The sequence below is a fragment of the Lynx rufus genome, unplaced genomic scaffold (genome assembly GCF_022079265.1).
Source record: "Lynx rufus isolate CCGP_SWC_20201006 ecotype Redwood Valley unplaced genomic scaffold, mLynRuf1.p SCAF_3, whole genome shotgun sequence".
Taxonomy (NCBI): Eukaryota; Metazoa; Chordata; class Mammalia; order Carnivora; family Felidae; genus Lynx; species Lynx rufus.
Window position 1 is genome coordinate 127,954,227 of NW_025814845.1, and position 19,139 is coordinate 127,973,365.

The window sequence follows — 19,139 nt, forward strand, 5'->3', positions numbered from 1 at the left end:
ATATTTCCTTCCAAATGTGTCTTATGTTGGCAGACTAATAATTCATAATAAAAATAATCTGTATAACATTTTACACTTTTCCAAAATATTTTTCAAAGGGTACCCTAACTTATATGTAATACATTAAATAAGCATGACTTTTAAAATGTAACAACAGAAAAGTCTGACACATGGTATTTTTCTAGTTTTAAAGACGATTTTATGGATGGAGAGTAAATAATTTCATACAGTATTTTCAAATATTCTATAGACAAAACTTCCTCAAACAGAAATTTAATACAATTTGAAAGAAAAAAAGATTAAATATATCAAAATATGCTGAAAACACTCAGTTTTTCCTGAAAATAAAATTCAGTAAAATCAAGAAATAATTAAATATTATAGATTAAAAGTTTCAGCTGTTAAAATTAGAAACATAAGAACCACATAAGATATTTTCTGTTTTAGTAACTGCATATATATCTTCATATATACTTTTCAGGAGTAATCTTATTAAAATATATTATAAGAATTTAACAAATGTTTCAGTAATGTATTTTTCTATTAAATGTACACACATACATATAAATATTTAGGAAGAAACTATATCATCTTCTGGTTATAGATGACAGAAAGAATCTGATAAGGTCACAGTCTTTCATTTGACCTTATATAGAAATAACTGGAAAGTAGTGAGACATATATTTTTAATCATTTTGGTATATAATTGGGTCAGGTTTTATTTTTAGTGCTTATTCATAATTTCCTGTTAGCAAGATAAGCTAGTTACAAGAAAAATAAAGTAATTTAAAATTAATACTTGATATGAGGCTAGAATATGTCTTTATAAAAATAAATATCTAAGTAATAGATATTTTATTTCCTAGACGAGGTAGATAAATTAAAATATTCTAGAATATGATCTGTGCTTTAAAAAAAAAAGAGAAAAATAGCAATCACCATTTCAAACTGTATGAATCAAATAGCTGGAGAGTTTTCTATTTTTGACATATGTACCATATATTTCAAGTACAAGGCCTCTGTAATACAGTTTCTACTCCCCAAAACCTTGGTAAGTTGAAATTCATATTTTTCATTTATTTACTCTTTATTTAATCTACCTAGGGCAACTTTGCTATTCAGGTCAAAGACATGTGCAATTAAACTAAAGATTGCTAGTTTTTAAATTTTTTGTGTTTAAGTGGTAGTTTCCCTTCATATACCTTATCTAGTAAAATACATTAGGAAAAGATGTTATACCACAAATAATTATTTAGATGATGAGTTAATAAAAATTTCAAGGTCTGCTAAAGAATTATGAAGCTCCTCATTCATATCTTGACTTCTAAGAAAACTTTTAAGAGTATCTAAAGCAGTTATGGCCTCATTTTTTGATGGTAAAGGGAGCTCAGTTCCTAGAGATCCACCATCATCCTCTTCATCAGAAGTATAAAGCCCAGTTTCATCTGATTTACTCTCTTCGGTCCATACAGAATCACCTTTTGGTGCCGCTTCGCAGGTCTCCAAATCATCATCGAGGGCAGCATACTCTTCTAGAGATAAACCTTCAGGAAATTCCACACCTGCTGCCTGAGCATGGGCAACCAAATCAAGACCAGTGTCTGTCTCTACATTTGTCTTGTCACTTTCTCCCTTTTGAGATTTGAATCCTGCCTCTTCATAGCTCTTAACAATAGTCTCGGGGGTTACAGCCCTCCAGCAAAGGTGCAAAGTATCAACTGCGTCCAGTAGGGAAAATGTAAATTCTTTGCTGCCTTCAACAGAGCTTAAAAATTTTTTGATAAGACAATGTCGATATTTGATTTTAAGGCTTTTAATAACACCTTGTTTCATAGCTATAAATTTGGAAGATACACATGATGGAAAGAATGCTAACTCAATGGACTTTAGGTTCTTTACCTCTGGATGTGAAGGAAAAGAATCAACAAAGATCACCACTCTTCGTTGCTGGGCTTGAAATTTCTCATCGAGCTTCCGCATCCATTGTTCAAATACATCTGACGTCATCCATGCCATCCTGTTAGCTTCATAACACACAGGCAATGATTTTATACCTTTGAAACAATGTGGATTTCTGTGTTTTCCAATGATGAGCAAAGGAAGTTTCTCTGAGCCATCCATGTTTGTCCCAACCACTAGAGTTATTCTGTCTTTGCATAACTTTCCAATCGAGCAGGTTTCTCCTTTAAATGCAAATGTATTTGTAGGTAACATTCGATAAAGCAGCCCGGTCTCTTTTATATTAAAAACATTTTTAGGATGATAATCATTTAAATAATAAGGAAGTACATTTTGGTGCCAGACAGTTGAAGGGTCTACTGAAACCCCTGTAGCTTCCACAGGTTGAGCTCTGAATACTAAACCGTACCTGGATTTAAAGCGATCCAGCCAACCGTTACTGCACTTAAAATCATTATGTCCCAGTTTCTGTGCAAAATCATTAGCTTTTAGACGTAGCATTGGACCATTAACTGGTACATTTAGACACTGAGCAATTCGATACCACCTCATTAATGCCTCTTCCAGATCTGTGTAAAAAGCAGTTCTCAGTCTTTTTCTCTTTGGATCAAATCTCAGAGATTCAAAGGCTTCTAGAACTTTGTCTTTATTCTTCATAATAGAAGACAGTGAATTTTTCTTTATTCCATATTCAGCTGCAATTTCTGCCTTTTTCTTGCCACTTTCTACTGCGTTTATAATGTCGATCTTTTCTTCAATGGATAAACTTTTCTTTTTCTTCACTGTTACGGGCAGAGTCGAGGCATCCACAGAAGCTTCTGCCATCTCAACCGGTGCTTATGTAGAGATTTCTCGTCTTCCTGGTGTCTGTTTCTTTAAATTTCTTTTCCAAAATGATACAAATTGCTGCTTTCTATCCCGCTTCATATATTAAAAGTTGGCAAGTGTCTATTAGTCTTAATTCTCAGGAAATTGAGATGTAAATATATTTTTTCAAAGGTTCTGAATAAGGAAAATGTTATATGCAACTAGAATATTTTAGAAGAGAAACTTCCTTCCCAGGACCTGTGCGGCTCAGTTTATAGTTTATTCAGAGTTCCAGAAGTCAAGCTAAAATAGAAATCTCATTATGTCAAACCTGTCCAGTCCTGCTGATATATTTTTGGAACTTCAATCCTTTAAGATGATCCATTTTATCCATGCACACTCAACCTCCTATTAATTCTCCACAGAAGGCCTCAGAGATAAGAAGGAATAGCATTCAGTAATTTTCATGCAAAATGTTACCCATTAATTTCCAAGTCTCTTCAGGGTAGAGAAGAAAGTGGTAGACTCCTTCTAGGACCTGATGGTATATCTTCTGCCTCTTGAAAATGTAAAAAAAAAAAAAAACAACAACTTATTTTAGCAATTATGTGTCAATCGAATATCAAAAAGAATATTTATACTAATTAGTTATGCTTTTAATAATAAAGAAAAGAATGGGACCATGTTTCTGAAAATATAATAACCAAAGCTTCCAGGAGAAAGGCTTACCTCCTCAACGGCCTCGGTAAAAAGCCCTGTAGCTTTGCTCTATGCGTTTGAATTCTCACTTGCTTTTGAATGTTTTGTAATATATACTTTCAAAATAATTCAGACAAACTTAATCTGTTTTAAAAATGGGCACTTACCAAAATTAAAAAACTAAAAATTATGCTGGATAGATCTTTGGTGGCTATTTTTCACATGAAGTCATAGCCTGCCCCCTCTGACTCCTCTAAAAGAAAAACATAGTCAGACAGTAGTCACAAGGTTCAACTTTTAATAGCACATGGGAGACAGTGTCTCCTTTATAGGAGTCTGGTAGAAAAGGCTTCACTAAAAATCAAAACAAGTGATTCGATTACAAATTTTAGAAATCCAAGTCTTATTTTATCTAAATGCTTACAAACCTAGTAACTTTTCCATCAACTTGACACACCAGCCAGACACGCAGAGGCCAGAAATAGTTGACAAAATGCATAGGAATAAGCAAAGTCTTACAAGAGTATAAAGCAGAAAAAAGACCTAGACTAAGAGTAAGAAGGAGAGTGACCATGGGTCTTACTGAATGTCTCAGGACCTCCACTTCCTTATCTGTAAAATAGAGCTTATTATAGTGTAAGGATATGGGCTTTGGTGCCAGCCACACCTGAGTTGACAAGTGATTCTGCCATTTAGTACTTACGGGATCCTGGGTAGATTACTTAACCATTTGAAGCTTCAGCTTCCTTGTTTGTAAAATAGGTGTAACTACAGCCCCTACCAAACAGGGTCATTGCACATTCAATGAGATTCAACGAGAGAGTGTGAAGTGCTCAGCCCAGTATTTAGCACCTTGCAAAGTGTTCAGTGAATGCCTGGTCATGATCTCGTTATCATTATTTTCTCTCTAACGTCCCTTTGGCTGTGTCAATCTACACAATTCAAAGATTTTACAAAATCCTACTTGCAAACTGAAGCAAGAATCCCACCTTAAACATATACTGAAAGCAGAGATCTTAAATCAAACAGTACTGTGAGAACAGTCGCATGGACCAGATAAGCTTGCCCCTACCTTCCCAGGTAGCACCTACTATACCAGAATCTACAGGCTTCGGGCCTACTGCAGGCCAAGGTAACAAGCTAATTTGATGAGCAGGTGTTACTGCTGTGTGATATAGTGTGGGCACTCCATTCCTCTAGTTTTTCTCTTCTCCCAGGTTTCAAGATGTCATATGCATTTTTTGCACAAAATTTTTTGACAAACCTTTTTGTCAAAATTCCTCCGCCTTTGTTGTCTAAAAAAAGTAATTTTTATCATAGGAATTACAACCAGTAAAGGATTTTCGTTGTTGTTGTTGTAAAAAGACCTTAATAATAATTATGATAGCCCAGGGCTTTATTTTCCAAACACCTTTACTTCCTGTATTTCAAACAACTCAGGAGGAAGATAAAACTGAATTTCAAAGCTCATGTAGTTATAACGTGGTTGAGGGCACTAATATAAAATCTACCATTCTCTTCACTATATTACGGTGCCTTTGGATCACACTGGTGTGGCCTCCTTTGATAATAGTTGTACACTCTGTGTCCCCAGCACCCAACCAAGGCAGCATTTGCAATGCCTATCCAAAACCCAACAACAACAACAAAGCAACATCAAACCTCTACAGAAGAATAGGCCTTTACGAATTCTGTGAACACAAATAGCAACCATATCCCAACGTTAGGGTGGGCTGACCTTTCTAAGTAAATAAGCTTTGAGCATTCAATTAAAACAAACAAACAAACAAACAAAACAAATTTGCTCATATATGGGACCTCCCTATACATATTTCTGCAATTCCCTGTAAATCTACAATTACTTCAAAATAAACATTTTTAAATTTTTTTTTAAATTTTAAAAAATTTAGAGAGAGAGCATGCAAGTGGGAGTGAGGGGCGGGGGGGATGTGGGGGGTGGAGGGAGGGAGCGAATCTTAAGCAGGCTCCACGCTCAGTGTGGAGCCTGATATAGGGGTTCGATCCCGTGACCCTGAGCCAAAATCAAGAGTCAGATGCTCAACAGATTGAGCAAACCAGGTACCCCTCAAAATAAACATTTTTAAATATCTTGCTCTTATTAGGAAGATACCAACCTTTAGAAATTGAGGTAGCAAGAAACAATTTTTTAAGACAAAACCACACAGAACTACTCTCCAAGAGAAAAAGGGACTCTCCCAACTTCTCCCTTCCTTCTTTCTTCTGTTCTTTCCTTTCTTCTTCTTTTCTTCCTTCCTTCCTTTTTTCCTTCTGCCTTATTTCATTTGTTAGAAATAAACCCTCTCATCTCAAATAACAAGGATTAGAGAAAAAATAACTTGAATTTCCTCCTTCACTCCCTCTTAAATAAAGCAATATAATATACACAGAGATTAGTGATTATCTTGATCAAACTGAAAATAATGATGTTCATTTAGGAAGATCTTAGTTGTTTTCTGAGAGTTAACAGTATATATCTCCTTCTAAAACAAGAGTGAAACCTATAATTTTCCATGGTAATATACAATATATGTTTATACCCGAAACAACCACATTTCTGATGCTGAGCCAGACAAGCCAGACTTCTTTTCCCTAGAAAAGAACAAGGCACCAATACTGCTTAACCAATGAAGACAACATTTTCCATTCTCGCACAGTATAATGTCTGGGATATTTCTTGCAGGGAGTAATGGCAGTAGCTAATATTTCTCAGAAGTACCCATTCTCTCAATTATGCTCATTAATCATTCTACTCCATGAAAATATTACAGCAGAAAAATACCGTACACATTAGATACTATTTTCTCCATGTCAATGGTAAAGCTACCTAAAGAAAAAGAATTGGCAAGTCACTAAAAAAGACTTACCAAGTGAACTCCAAGTAAAGGAAACAATAATCAATTCTACTGGTAATAAGAGAAATGTAAATCTTCTTTCAAACCAGGAGATACCCTTTTTGTTTTTTGTTTTTGCCTACCAGAATGGCAGTATCTAGTGTTTGCCAGAATATAACATAGGTTGTGAGGCGGTATATAAACGGGTACAAAGCTTACAAAGGGCAAATTAGTAACATGATACAAAAATCTAAAAAATGTGCATCACTTTTATCCAGCAAGTCCATGCCTAGGATTTTATCCCCAGATAATAATTTGAGATGCAAAGATAATCTATCTTACAAATTTATTCATTTCCTGTTTCTGCATTTAGTAGCTGAAAACAATACCCTCTTATTATCTCACAGTCCTGCAGGTCAGAAGTCCAGGTGAGCTCAACTGGGTCCTCTGCTTAGGATCTCACAAGGCAGAATCAAGATGTTAGTCAAATGGGACTTTTATCTGGAGGTTCTAGGGAAGAATCTGCTTGCAAGTTCATTCAGGTTATTTGCAGAATTCAACTTCTGTGGTTGTAGGACTGAGGTCCCTGAGTTTTTGATGGCTGTTAGCAGAGACTGCTCTCAGCTCCTGGAGGCCTCCTTCAGGTCCTCGACTGTGGCCCTTTTCATTTCAGCAACAGAGAACCTTCCTCCTGTCAAATCTCTCTCATGCTTCGAATCTCTCTGCCTTCTCTGGTGCAACCAGCAGGAGAAAACTCTCTGCTCTTAAAAGGCTCATGCAATCAGTTTAGGCCCATCCAGATTATCTCCCTGTTGATGAACTTAAAGTCAACTGGTTGCTTCTGCAAAATCCCTTGTACATGTAAGAAAACATTATAATGAGAATGATACCCTATCATGTTCAAATGAGAGGGAATTATACAAAGTGAGAATCACTGGAAATCATAGAATTTTACCATACAACAATATTCCTCCCACTGTTGTTTTAATTACAGACAAAATGGGAAAGAACCTAAATGTGTAGCAAAAAGGACTAGGTAAATAAATTAACAAATATATATGCTAAAATACTACTGAGCCACTGAAGGAGAGTATTTAATGATTGGAAGAAAATTCCATAATATATTCAGTGAAAAAAGCAAAATACAAAACCGTATGCCAACAAAACCAACATACACTGAAAGTTACATGAGGACAGGGGCTCATGGCTATTTCTACCATGTTTAGTACTCAGCAAACAGTAGGTTCTAAATCACAATTTGTTAAATAAATGTAGAAAAATATATATTTATAGAAAAAAGACATTGACAAAAATGTTCAGTGTTAATTCTAGATAATGGAATTATGGATAACTTCAGTTTTTTTCTCTTTGTAGTTAAAACAATTTCTACTCTTATGTTCTAATCATACTACTATTCACAGGCTTCTTAAATGTTCCATTTATCAGTACCCTCCAACACAGGGTTTGTTTCCAGAGAATTACATTGTGCAATCATTAACACAACATGTCTCCATGAAAAGGGAGCTGATGATAGAGAGTGATAAAATTATTGTGACATTACCAGAATCCCCCTAGAAAAGATTTGAAGGTAGCACCTCTTACTTTCTCCTGAGAAAGTATTATTTGTAAACAATATAAAGTATTTAACATCTAAAGCAAAGAAAAAAAGTTAAATGCACATTTAATTCATTCAGAAAGGAATAATATTCTTTAACCTGTTGCCCTCTTTCCTTCTTGGTCAATAAATGAAATATAGACCGTCAGAGTTCCCCATAAGCCAAGTGAAAAAGTGGCACCTGATTTTGCAAAAGCTGAATAATAGCCAATAGCAGTACAAAGGTAAATGAGTAGATAATCCCCGTATCATAAACATATATGGCAGACAACTATTACCTTTTTTCTTACCTCTCCAAACACAGATGTCAATTTAGAGAAAAGTAGTAATCTTCTATTCTTCCTAAAGAGAATGGGCAGGCAGAATTCCCCAAACTCTAGGGCAAAGAAAAAGAGAGAGAGAGAGAGAAAAAAAAGAGAAAAGAAAGAGAGAGAGAGAAAGGAAGGAAGGTAGGTCTCCATCTAAGCAGAGTTAGATTTAAAATAAGAACTTTCTGTTAGAATCAAAAATTTCCCCCAATCAAAAAATACCAGCTTCTGCTTTCTTTTTCCAAAATAAAGTTCATAGTATTTCACTGTGTTCCATCACCAGCTGAAGTAGCTTCCAGTGTTTTCTTTGAGCCAACCTACATTCTAATTTCCCTCGGAGCAGCAGAAGTCATGGGAAGATTAATCCTGTGTGTCGCCCTGTACTATGCATGAGGACTAATCATGCACAGTACCAGAAATGCACTGACCAAAGCACCTAACATGATTAACAGCACCTTCACTAAACAGAAATTAGGATGAGTTCCAAGTGGTTCCAAGTCCATCAGAGTCTCTAGCAAAACCGTCAGCAGCTGCCAAGGAAACTATCCAGGTAAGGACAAATAATTAAAGCAAGCGTCCACCCTTCCAATGTAAGAAACACCTCTGAGCCTAACAATTTAATAACTAGACAGATTCTAACGAAGTTAAGCATTCCTGAACTCAAGAGACACCTGGCAGGAATCGTTAAGACACCAGCCAACTCAGTCACGTACAGGTCATTCAAGCACGACTGAGCTCAGCCATGCACCTCTTCCTAGTCACCCTTCCAGAACTCTAAGAATACTTGCACTTTGCTACTATGCTCCATTCTGTTCCTATACAAGAACGGCAGTAATTATTCTAGATTGGGATCCTTTTCTTAGAATTGAAAAGACTAGCAGGATGGCTCTAAACAGAAAACTCCACAGTGGGCTATAGAACTGAAGATACAGTTTAAGTGAACTAGCATATATATTTGCTCTTCTCTTTTGTTAGGGACAGAGCCACTTAAGATAAGGGTCCTTTATACATAGATTTACATTTTGGGACTTGAGTACTGTTTTTGTCAGAGGAAGTCTCCTGGAGATCTCGGCTGATAAATATTGTTATTCACTTCTGACACATTTGCGTTGTCGTGGGTATTAACCATTTATGGCTATGGGGAAGATATTTGTACAGGGATATACGATTCACTATGCTGAAACTCCCTAGAATTTGTAAAGGCAGAATTTTGCCTTCGGGCACTTAGCCACTAAAAATGTATCATCAACGAATATGACAAATAAAGGAGGTAAGAAGTACGGTCTTTAGACCGTAAATGAATGGTAAATTCTACGGAATGCACTGTTACCCTTCGCATTTCTACAAGTGAAGTAGTAAAAATGAGCACCCAAGGCTGTCAAAGGAAATGCAGTCCGGAGCCTTGAAGGGGGATGAATGTGGATGGATCAACTGTGTGTACTGTAGGCAAATGAGCTTCAGTTATGTCTAGCACCACTACACAGCCATACATTCCCTCCATTCAGTTCCGGGGATGGGGAGAGTATCCAAAGTACAGGTTGGGGTCTCAACTTAGTAAACTACAAAGGGCTCTGAGAAAAAGGATTGTTCGGCGGTTTCCGTAGAGAGAGGGCAGTGATCTGCTTAAGAAGAAATGGGACGGGCAAATAAAGCAGAAATCAGTCATACGGATAAAGAAAGAGGAGCAGGAAAGAAAAGTATCCGGGATCCACCGCTAGCGAGAGAGCAGTGCAGAAAGTGATCACAAAGACAGCAAGTGACAAGAACTCAGGGATGCCAGGCTTGGGGGTCTGGTCTTCCTGAAGTGGGTGGACGTGAGCGACGCAGCCGGAGTGGGGCGCTCCAGGCACTGGGGAAGCGATTGTGGGGCGCCCGCATCCCGTCTGTTCCCTTAACCCCGCATTCCCTCCACCCTCCCACCCGCCGCGGGACTGAAACAACCTTCTAAGTGCTCTCCAGCAGCTGAGAAAGAAGCTTTGGCTCTCCTGTGGTACGCGTGGCAGCGAGCTACGTCCACCTCCACCTTCCCGCCGCCGGCTCACCATCTGCAGGGGGAACGCCTAACGCGTGAGGCTGGGGTGTATAAGTAAGAAAGAAGGGATGCTGAGGGCTTCTGGAGACCTCCGACCACTCAAGACCAGGCCCGCGCGCGCCCTTCCGCAAGCTCCCAGCTCCGGCAGATGCATCGGGACCCGCGCGCACACCCCTCTGTGATCCGGCCGGAGCCAGAAAATTACCCGGGCAACGGCGCCGGCGGAGCCCCGGATGTGGTTGCTAGGGCCGCAACGGGAGGGGCGGGGCCAGCCTCCAGGAGTGGGGCGGAGGAGGCCTCAAGGGAAGCGCGCTGGCACCACCGAGATGTGGCTGGGCCGGGCCAGATTGAGGGAGAGAGAGGCCGTCCAGGGCCAAGGACAACGCTACTTCCGGTCTCCTCACTTCCGGCTCCGCTGCTCTCTGTGCTGGTGCTGCGGGCCGGGTTGAGAGGCAGCCGGTCTGTGTGTCCTCGGCGGTTGGTCAGAGTGAGGCGGTGACAGCTGCAGTTGCTCCCCGCCCCCGAGGATCCGAGGTGCGTGGGGGGAGGGGAAGAAGGAAAAGGCCTAGGTCGCGTTTCCGCTCACTTCTTGCCGGGTTTGAGGCTATTCCGGAGAGCAGCGGCAAAGATAATCCTCGACGTGAGAGCTGCCGGGTTCCCCGCAGACAGGTGAGGGCGGTGCTGGCCCGCCGGGAAAGAAGTGGGAGGGGGGTGGGAGTAGGAGGAGGAAGGCTGGTCTGAGGTAGTTGGCGGGGGTGGACACATTGCTTGTGGAGCTTGCCATTCCAGACTTTTCACTAGACACTTCTGCCCCTCGTCTGTGACATATCTGCCCAAGTATTCGGCATTTGGTTTCTGCCCCGATCCCCGGTGTCCCGGAAACAGCGGGTGGAAAGGGAAGACTGGCCCTTGCAGGGCTGCGCCCTCTCATCTTTGCATGCATTGGGTGGGAAAAGGGGTGGCAGGATCCAGGTCTTTCTCGGCTAAGTCTCGAAGTGGGCCACCTTCAGGTTTGGTGTCCAGTCTTTATTTTTCTCCTCCGCTCACTGCATCCCCTACTTCCTCTCTCCCGCAGTGAGAGGAATGGAGATAGTTGGTAGTCCCTCCAAGAAGTTCACTGGGCAGTGGTGCAGGGAGGAGCCTTGCCTAAGAAATGTCCCAAGTCTGACTGTGCTTGTGAGGACGGCCAACGAATGCTGGAGTTTGGGAAGGAAGTCGTGCTGTCGTCTTCTCATCCGTTCCTTTTTGCCAAGTTACTGTTTACGTGTCTAGGAAGAGGAAAGAGGTTTTTGTTCTGTTTTGTTTTGTTTCAAAGAACAGCTTCTAGACGTTTTCCCTTTTACTTTATTACTTCCTTTGTTTTGCTTTCATCTCCCTCTTGTACCCATTGATCTCAAAAAGTTTGTAGTTGATACTTCCTACAGATCCTTAAGCCACCCCCTTTTAGGATTTCTGTACCCTCCCTTTGTTTTCTCCTAGATTAAAGTACATGATTTCTCTTACTTGGTTCTTTTTTTGTTTTAAGGTTTATTTATTTACCTTAAGAGAGCGCGTGCTCGAGCACGAGTGGGGGAGGGGCAGAGAGAGAGGGAGGGAGAGTATCTCATATAGGCTCTGCGCTCAGAGCTGGACTCTGGGCTCTGTCCGACCAGGGCGAGATCATGAACTGGGTCACACCAAGAGTTGGATGCTTAACTGACTGAGCCACCCAAGCACTCCATCTAACTCAGCTCTTTTCTGATAAGGAAACATGGAATATTTACAGGACTTTTCATAAACTTGTGCTTTGACCTACAGGGGTGTGCTAACATTAGCCTTTTAATTAACTTCATTGGCATGGAAATGTGCACCAGAATTGGTTTTGTTAAAACAGTCCTGTGTTAAGGCTGCAGGCCATTTCATTGCTGCTGTCTCAGAGTGACTACAATGGACTGTGTGTTAATACTGCTTTAACTCTACTTTTCTTGTTTGTCCCATGGTTTTTTGTTTTCCTTGCTCAACATGACCAACGCCCTCTCCCAACCACCACATCTAATGCTCATTACCTGAGAAAATAGAAAATATTTCTGATTTTATTTTTTGTATGAAAATCTCTGCCTCAATTACTTTCATTCCTTTTCAAATTGATAAATTAGTTTGCCTTAATCATGAGTTATGCGTGGGGTCCATGGTCTAGAAGTCTGTAACTTTCAGGGGTCTTCCTCATCCCCACCTTTTAAAGTATGTGCAGTTTTGTTTGAATGCATTTTGGAGGGAGGTAGGGGGGATTGTCCATTTTAAAACAAATTCTTAAGAAGTACATAACCTCCAGATAGGTTAAAAACTATTCCTTAGTGTCTTGTTTAAGTTAATGACAACTTTTTTTTGTGGAGCTTTTTATTTTTTCAAACTGTAAATAGCTTGTATTGGGAGAGTAGAATGCAGAGATTCTAGGCTTTAAACTGAAATCTCTTAACTACTTCAAAACATCTGCGTTTCTAAATTCCTTCCTAGACCTAGAGAAGGAAGTAAGACTGCCTACTTACTTAGTTCCTGATTTGTGGTTTTGAGGTTTCTTTTTAGGGATAGCTGTTTGTGGCCAATGCTGCGGAGATCCAATGGGTTTATAAGTTAATGTGTTTATTATTATTTAATACGTATTAAATATCACCATCCTACTTGGTACAGTTCAGAATTAAAAAATTACATTTTGGTTACCCTATGCTTTCATTTTCTTGTTTTTTACTTGAGGCATTATTTTAGACTTTGGCTTTGCTAGGAATGGCAAATAAGATGGTTTAGTAGTGTGGTTCATAACTTTTGGTATGTTGCTGTTTATCTAGTCATCCCCTTTCCCTCTAGTCTATATCAGGTATTTTAATGATTGTTCTTTCATGTAAAAAAGTTAGTATCCCTCCAAATGCAGTACGAGTTTAGAGTGTGTACTTGAACTTACCGATTTGGTTGCCAAGTGTTTATTGGTCGAGGGTTGAAGTTGTAAAATGTTTGACACTTGCAGAAACCTATACAGCTTGTCATAAGCTCATGCAGAGCAACTAGATTCTTCTCACAAAGTAAGAGAACTTCCTGCTGTCTAGCATCCTCACTTGGGGGAGAAGAAAACATAATTTCATAAAGAGAGGATTATACTAAATTAGCTTCTTTCTAAAAAGGTAATGACAGAGTCAGAAGATAGGTTATATCTGACACCATACCAACAGTTAACATTTGTTTGCTTAGTATGTGCTGGGCCTTATGCTAATTGCTTTATGTGATTATCTCATCTAATCCTCACAGCAACTTTTACAGGGTGGCTAAAATCCCCATTTTTATAGATGAAGAAACTGAAACTAAACAATTAACTGAGGCCAAAGGAATCTGCTCAAAATTACACTGATGGAGCCAGGATTGAACCTAGTAGTAGACTAGTCTAGTCTAGACTGCTTCTGCTGTGTTTCCGTTACATTGTTTTTGGCATGACTTCGGGATATCTCACTTGATTTCTCTATCAGCTGTTAAGAAAAGAATATGTTTTCCCTTAATAATCTTCAGTAGATGAACACCTTGTTGAATGTCCTATCTAAAAGTATGACCAAAAGAAATGAACTTGGAGAAAGCTTATGGAGTGTTATTTGGTAGAGTTTTCCCATCAGGATGGATATAAATCTGTGTGTATATGGAGTGTATGTGCATTTATGACATGAAGAGTGGTAAATGAGAAAAAGGTTTTAAGTAATAAACTTGGCTTTGTGAGATTCTGGAGGTATAAATACATTTGAGAATGATCAATTTGGGATGGAGAAAGGAATAAACTCAGGATGAAGGAAAGAATAAGAATAAATTCAACAGGGAATTTAAGATAATATGGCCATGTATGAAAAAACTAACAATGTATGTACACACTGGAAAGAGTAGTTCTACATAATGAAAGATGATGATTTAGGGACCATGACAGTCTAAAACTATGCAGCAGCATTAGTTCAAGGATGTATGAAAAAGACTATAAAACGAAAGAATCTGAAAATAATCTTGTTATCTTTGGCCTACTACCTTTAGGCAAACATGGAAGCCACTAAATTCTCAGATTCTTGCAGATTCTCAGCTGTTTTCTACAAAAATATATGTTTTCTTTTTCCTTTATTCCTTTTCTCTTTCTCCTATCTCTGATTCTCTTCTCCATGACTTCTAAACCTTTGTCTTGCGGCGGTCATAGATAGGTGTTACTGGAAATTGCTCTAATCTTTTGTGAAAATATGGCAATATCTTTGCCATATTCTCATCTAAGAGTTTTTTATTTTGTTTCATTTTTGTATATCTCTGATAACATTGGACTAAACAGCTCCTTGATCTTCTTTAGCCCTTTAGGGAACTGCGAGGTACTGTTTTTGAAGCAGGATCGTAAGAACAGTGGAACTTGTGATGAAGCCTAAGTCATACAGAGGAGAGAGTCAGTTAGCCAACTCCAGTTTCTGCTAGCATGCGATAGTATTTTAGAGCAAGGCTTCCAAATTGTTCTGCATCATGGCACACATAGAAAATGAATATATTTGTAGGGCAGACTATATTCAGGCTCTCTCTGGTTCCCTGAAGGCTGAGGGGGCAGTCAGTATTTCAGCACATCTGTAATTCATTCTCGGCATACTCGTTGGAAAGCTTTGTCTGGGACAAGAGGAATATGTTACTCTTTGTTTCATACCTTCTGTTTATTTAGCATCTAATAATTTACAAAGCACTTTGATATACTCAGTTTTCTATACTTTCATATACTCAGTTTTCATATACATAGTTTTATTCTAGCCATATCAAGTGGATATGATAATATTACCATGTTAGAAATGAAGAAATTGAGATTTTAGCTAAAGTGCTTTGTATAAGGTCACACACCTAATAAGGGATGGATCAGGAGTTCAAATCCCAGGTGGAAAGAGTCCCTAGGGGTTAAATCAGTGGCATGTAGCCTCCAGGATGGCCAGCCCCCTATCTGTTTTGTTTGAGTGCTACTACCTTCAGGGCATGTAGAGCAGTCCTAAGTCCATAATAGTTGTCGTTTATTAAGTGCTACTTTGGCTAGGCATTATGCTTTATAGATACTGTATATTAAGTACTCTTATTTTCTATTAACAAATGAAGAAACAGGTACACAAACCAGCAGAAGTAAGTAGTCCAAGGTCACCGGCGCTGTAAAAGGAGAACCACAGACTCACAATCGCAGTTGCTCTACTCCAAAGCTTGTACTCTTTTCATGATAGTGACTAAATGATTTCATGACATTGTGGGGTACAGATTCGGTTCCAGTTAAAGTGTGTGACATTAGTGGCAAAGGGTGATGGTAATAAAGGGAGACAGGCGAGTGGACTGTGTTTATTTTTGGCAGGTTCAAGGTTGAGTTCTGGAGATAGTGGCTGTCTAAAAGGATTTCCGAGGTGTTTGGAGATGGGGGTGGGAGAGAAGAGTAATGTGATAAAACTCAGAGAATAACTTGGGCCATTGTGCTACAAGTACTTCTAGCAAAAGTGTTAAAAATACAGATCCTCTTCAGATATGAGTAAATGTTAATTGCAGATTATTTCTTAAAGATAGATGTACAGATTATTTTTATTTTGTTCTTTCTGTATTTCCTAATTTTTCTATGTGGCATATTAATTACTTTTAAAATTAAAAATATGTTTAATTATACAAGTAATATATATTCTTGAAACTAAAATTCGAATAATGTAGTGGGCAGATGGAATGAAAGTTTCTAGTGCTCTATCACCCACAACCGCTCACAGTTAATTTGCAGGGTAGTTGTTGGGGATTAGATGAAATAGATGAAGAAGTTCTAAACCAGCTCTAATACTGTAGCCACTAGCCACGTGTGGGTATTTAAATTGGTTAAAATAAACTAGGATTAAAAATTCAGTTCCTCAGTCACACCAGTCATATTTCAGGTGCTCAGCGGCCACATGAAGCTAAGCGGCTACTTTATTGGACAGCACAGGTATAAAACATTCCCAACAATGTTCGCCAGCCATGCTAAAACCTTAAAATACCGCATGATTAGTGACATAATTACTGTACTATTGAACCAAGATTTTAAAAAACTCTCTATTTCCCGTGGTGCCTAGCAGTTTTCGTTTTAGCTGATGAAATATTATTGCCATGTTCTCTCTCAGCTTTTGTTTTAATTAAATCCAGATGGTCAAAGTCTAATGTTTTTCTTGGATATTTGGGGATTATAGTTAGCTGCTTTTCTAGGCTAAAGACGACAGCTTTTCTAAGGGTGTGTTTTCGATTTCCTCTGTGCTCTAGGCCTGTATATCTTGCTTCCTTGTTGGCACCCTCTGTTGAATATATTAAAGTTCTCTCAAATACAATATGTTTACAACTAAATTGATTTCCCCCCTCACTCCCACACAAAACAAAACAAAACAAATGTTCATTTTTCTTTGCTCCTTATTTCAGTGAGTGACTCTATTATCTTTCCAGTTGTGCAAAACAGAAAATTAGGAGTGATCCTTAATAACTCCCTTTCCCAGTTACCGTCAACAAGTTTTATTACTCTTACTTTTTGAATATCTCTTGAATCTGTTTACGTCTTTCCATTTCCACTGCTACCACTTTAGTTTTTACCATCATCTTGCCTGAAATTTCTTTAGTAGCCTCCGTTCGTCTCTGCTCACTTCTATTTTGGCCCCTCTCTAATCCATTATCCATCTTGGAGGCATAGTGGCTTATTTTGAAACATGCATCTGATTGTCACTTCTCTCTCCTCCCCAATCTTTCTATGACTTCCCATTGCTTCTAGGATAAAAATAAAACTCCTTAACAGTGCTTAACTCATCCTCACCCTCCAGCCTCATCATTTACCATGTTCTGCTTAACTCTCCACTTCAACCATGCTGGCCACCTTTTAGTCCTTTGTACTTGTCTTGCTCCTTGCCATTACAAGGCTCCTTATTAGCTCCTAACTATCCTTCACACTTCAACAGAAGTTTTGTTTCCTTAGGGAATACTCTAACCACCCAGATCATACATTTACCACAGTTACAGTTTACATTTTGTGTGTGATTATATGCCTCCAAACTCCATGAAGATAGGGACCAAATCTTACATTCTTTTTTGGCTTGTTCTTAAATCCCTATCTTCTAGCTCAGTACCTCATGCCTAAATATTGCTTGAATTTCCAAGTATATGGTATTAAAGATTTCAGTTCATGAAGTTTTAGACTACAGGATTTTGAATATAACTATTTTTATTTAAAAAAAAAATTTTTTTTTCAACGTTTTTTACTTATTTTTGGGACAGAGAAAGACAGAGCATGAACGGGGGAGGGGCAGAGAGAGAGGGAGACACAGAATCGGAAACAGGCTCCAGGCTCCGAGCCATCAGCCCAGAGCCCGACGCGGGGCTCAAACTCACGGACCGCGAGATCGTGACCTGGCTGAAGTCGGACGCTTTAACCGACTGTGCCACCCAGGCGCCCCTATTTTTAATATAGTAGTTAAAATAGTAGTTAAATTGAGTTACACTGTTTCTTAAGTGTATGAAAAATTTTAATAATATAAGTTTATATTAATTATTAAAAACTATAACATATAACGCAGTATTCTTAGATTATTTTATAATAAGCTCTTATTTTAGAAAACTTTTAGATTTTTAGAATTATTGCAGATAGTGTAGAGATTCCTGTATACCCCATGCCCAGCTTCCCCTGTTATTAACATACTGCATTAGTGTGGTACATTTGTCACAATTCATAAACCAGTGTTTATATGTACTAATGTTTGTTCAGATTGCTTCAGTTTTCTCCTAATGTCCTTTTTCTGTTCCAGAATACCACATTACATTTAGTTGTCATGTGCCCTTTTGGTTTTGACCAGTTCTCAGACTCTTTGATTTTGATTATAAGTTGATAGTTTTGAGAGTTACTGGTCAAGTATTATGTAGACTGTCCCTCAATTGAGGTTTGTCTGGTGCTGTTCTTAGGATTAGACTGGATAATATGTTTTTGGGAGGAAGACCCACAGGAATAAAGTGACATTCTCATTATATAAAGAGTATGTTTATCAGTGGTTATCAGTGGTTGTTGTTGACTTAGTCCCCTGGCTTGAGATTGGGTTTATTAGATTTGTCCTCTGTAAAGTTACTCCTTCCCCAACCTTTGCATATTGTACTTCTTAGAAAAAAGTCACTGTGTGAAGTACATGCTTAAGAAGTAGGGAGTTATATTCCACCTTCTTAACAGTGCAGTATGTACATAAATTTTTTGGAATTCTTTTGCAAGGGAAATTTGTCTCCTTGTCCTCATTTGTTATTTAGTCATTTATTTATATGAATATTGACTCGTGGATATTTATTTTATACTTTGAGTTATATAATCCAGTAGTACTTTATTTTGTTGCTTAGATTACTCCAGCTTTGGCTATTGGGAGCTCTTTCGGTTCGTTTTTATATTCCTTTGACATATCCCTATCGTTGTGAGGATTTTGTTGTTTGGTTTGTTGTTGGGATTTTTTTTAGCACATCTTTACTTTCTGGCACTACAAGATGTTCAGGCTCATCTTGTATATTTCCTGCCCCAGGCCTAGACTCAACTATTTCTCCAAGAAGTGCTGGTTCCCTTTACTGGAGAATGGTATTAGAAACCAATATCTGGGCACTATGTGTGCTCATTCTGGCTGCAGTTGCTTCTAAGAAATATACACCAACTCATGTAAATACTCGTATCTATAAATTTTTCTATATGTTACTATCTGTGTCTGTGTTTAAGCTGTATTCTTACTTTATTTATTCTGAAGCTTTTTTCCACTGAAAAAAATATTGAGGAGTTTACTTTATATAGTTTTGGAAATTTAGTTACAGAATTAAAGTAAGTTCGCAGTTCTTTCGGTTCTTGGTTGGCCTCA

At 38.5% G+C, this 19,139-nt stretch overlaps 2 protein-coding genes across 8 annotated transcripts in view; one reads left to right on the top strand and one right to left on the bottom strand.

Moving 5' to 3' along the window:
• Positions 1–866: 866 nt before the first annotated feature.
• Positions 867–10,674, bottom strand: TIGD4 (tigger transposable element derived 4). 3 transcript variants are annotated; one of them, XM_047092030.1, is made up of 2 exons: positions 10,182–10,674; positions 867–3,325 (listed from the first exon to the last, which is right to left on the bottom strand). In XM_047092030.1, the coding sequence occupies exon 2, from the start codon at positions 2,782–2,784 to the stop codon at positions 1,249–1,251; it is 1,536 nt and encodes a 511-aa protein (XP_046947986.1). In that variant the 5' UTR covers positions 2,785–3,325; positions 10,182–10,674; the 3' UTR covers positions 867–1,248. The 3 variants fall into 3 exon arrangements, with proteins under 3 accessions (XP_046947986.1, XP_046947987.1, XP_046947988.1); XM_047092031.1 differs by having other exon boundaries at positions 867–3,718; XM_047092032.1 differs by lacking the exon at positions 10,182–10,674 and adding an exon at positions 3,633–5,377.
• Positions 10,675–10,685: 11 nt separating this feature from the next.
• ARFIP1 (ADP ribosylation factor interacting protein 1) overlaps positions 10,686–19,139 on the top strand; it is a 130,000-nt gene continuing 121,546 nt past the window's right edge. For 2 of the 5 annotated variants that reach the window (XM_047092033.1, XM_047092035.1), the window contains exon 1: positions 10,687–10,941. The gene's annotated coding sequence lies outside the window, so the exon portion shown is untranslated. Of the gene's footprint in view, positions 10,942–19,139 lie in introns of all 5 variants that reach the window. The other 3 variants (XM_047092036.1, XM_047092034.1, XM_047092038.1) reach the window with 3 other exon arrangements.

Coding starts and splice junctions, on each gene's coding strand:
- TIGD4 (XM_047092030.1), bottom strand. CDS start 2,784: ATGGCAGAAGCTTCTGTGGATGCCTCGACTCTGCCCGTAACAGTGAAG.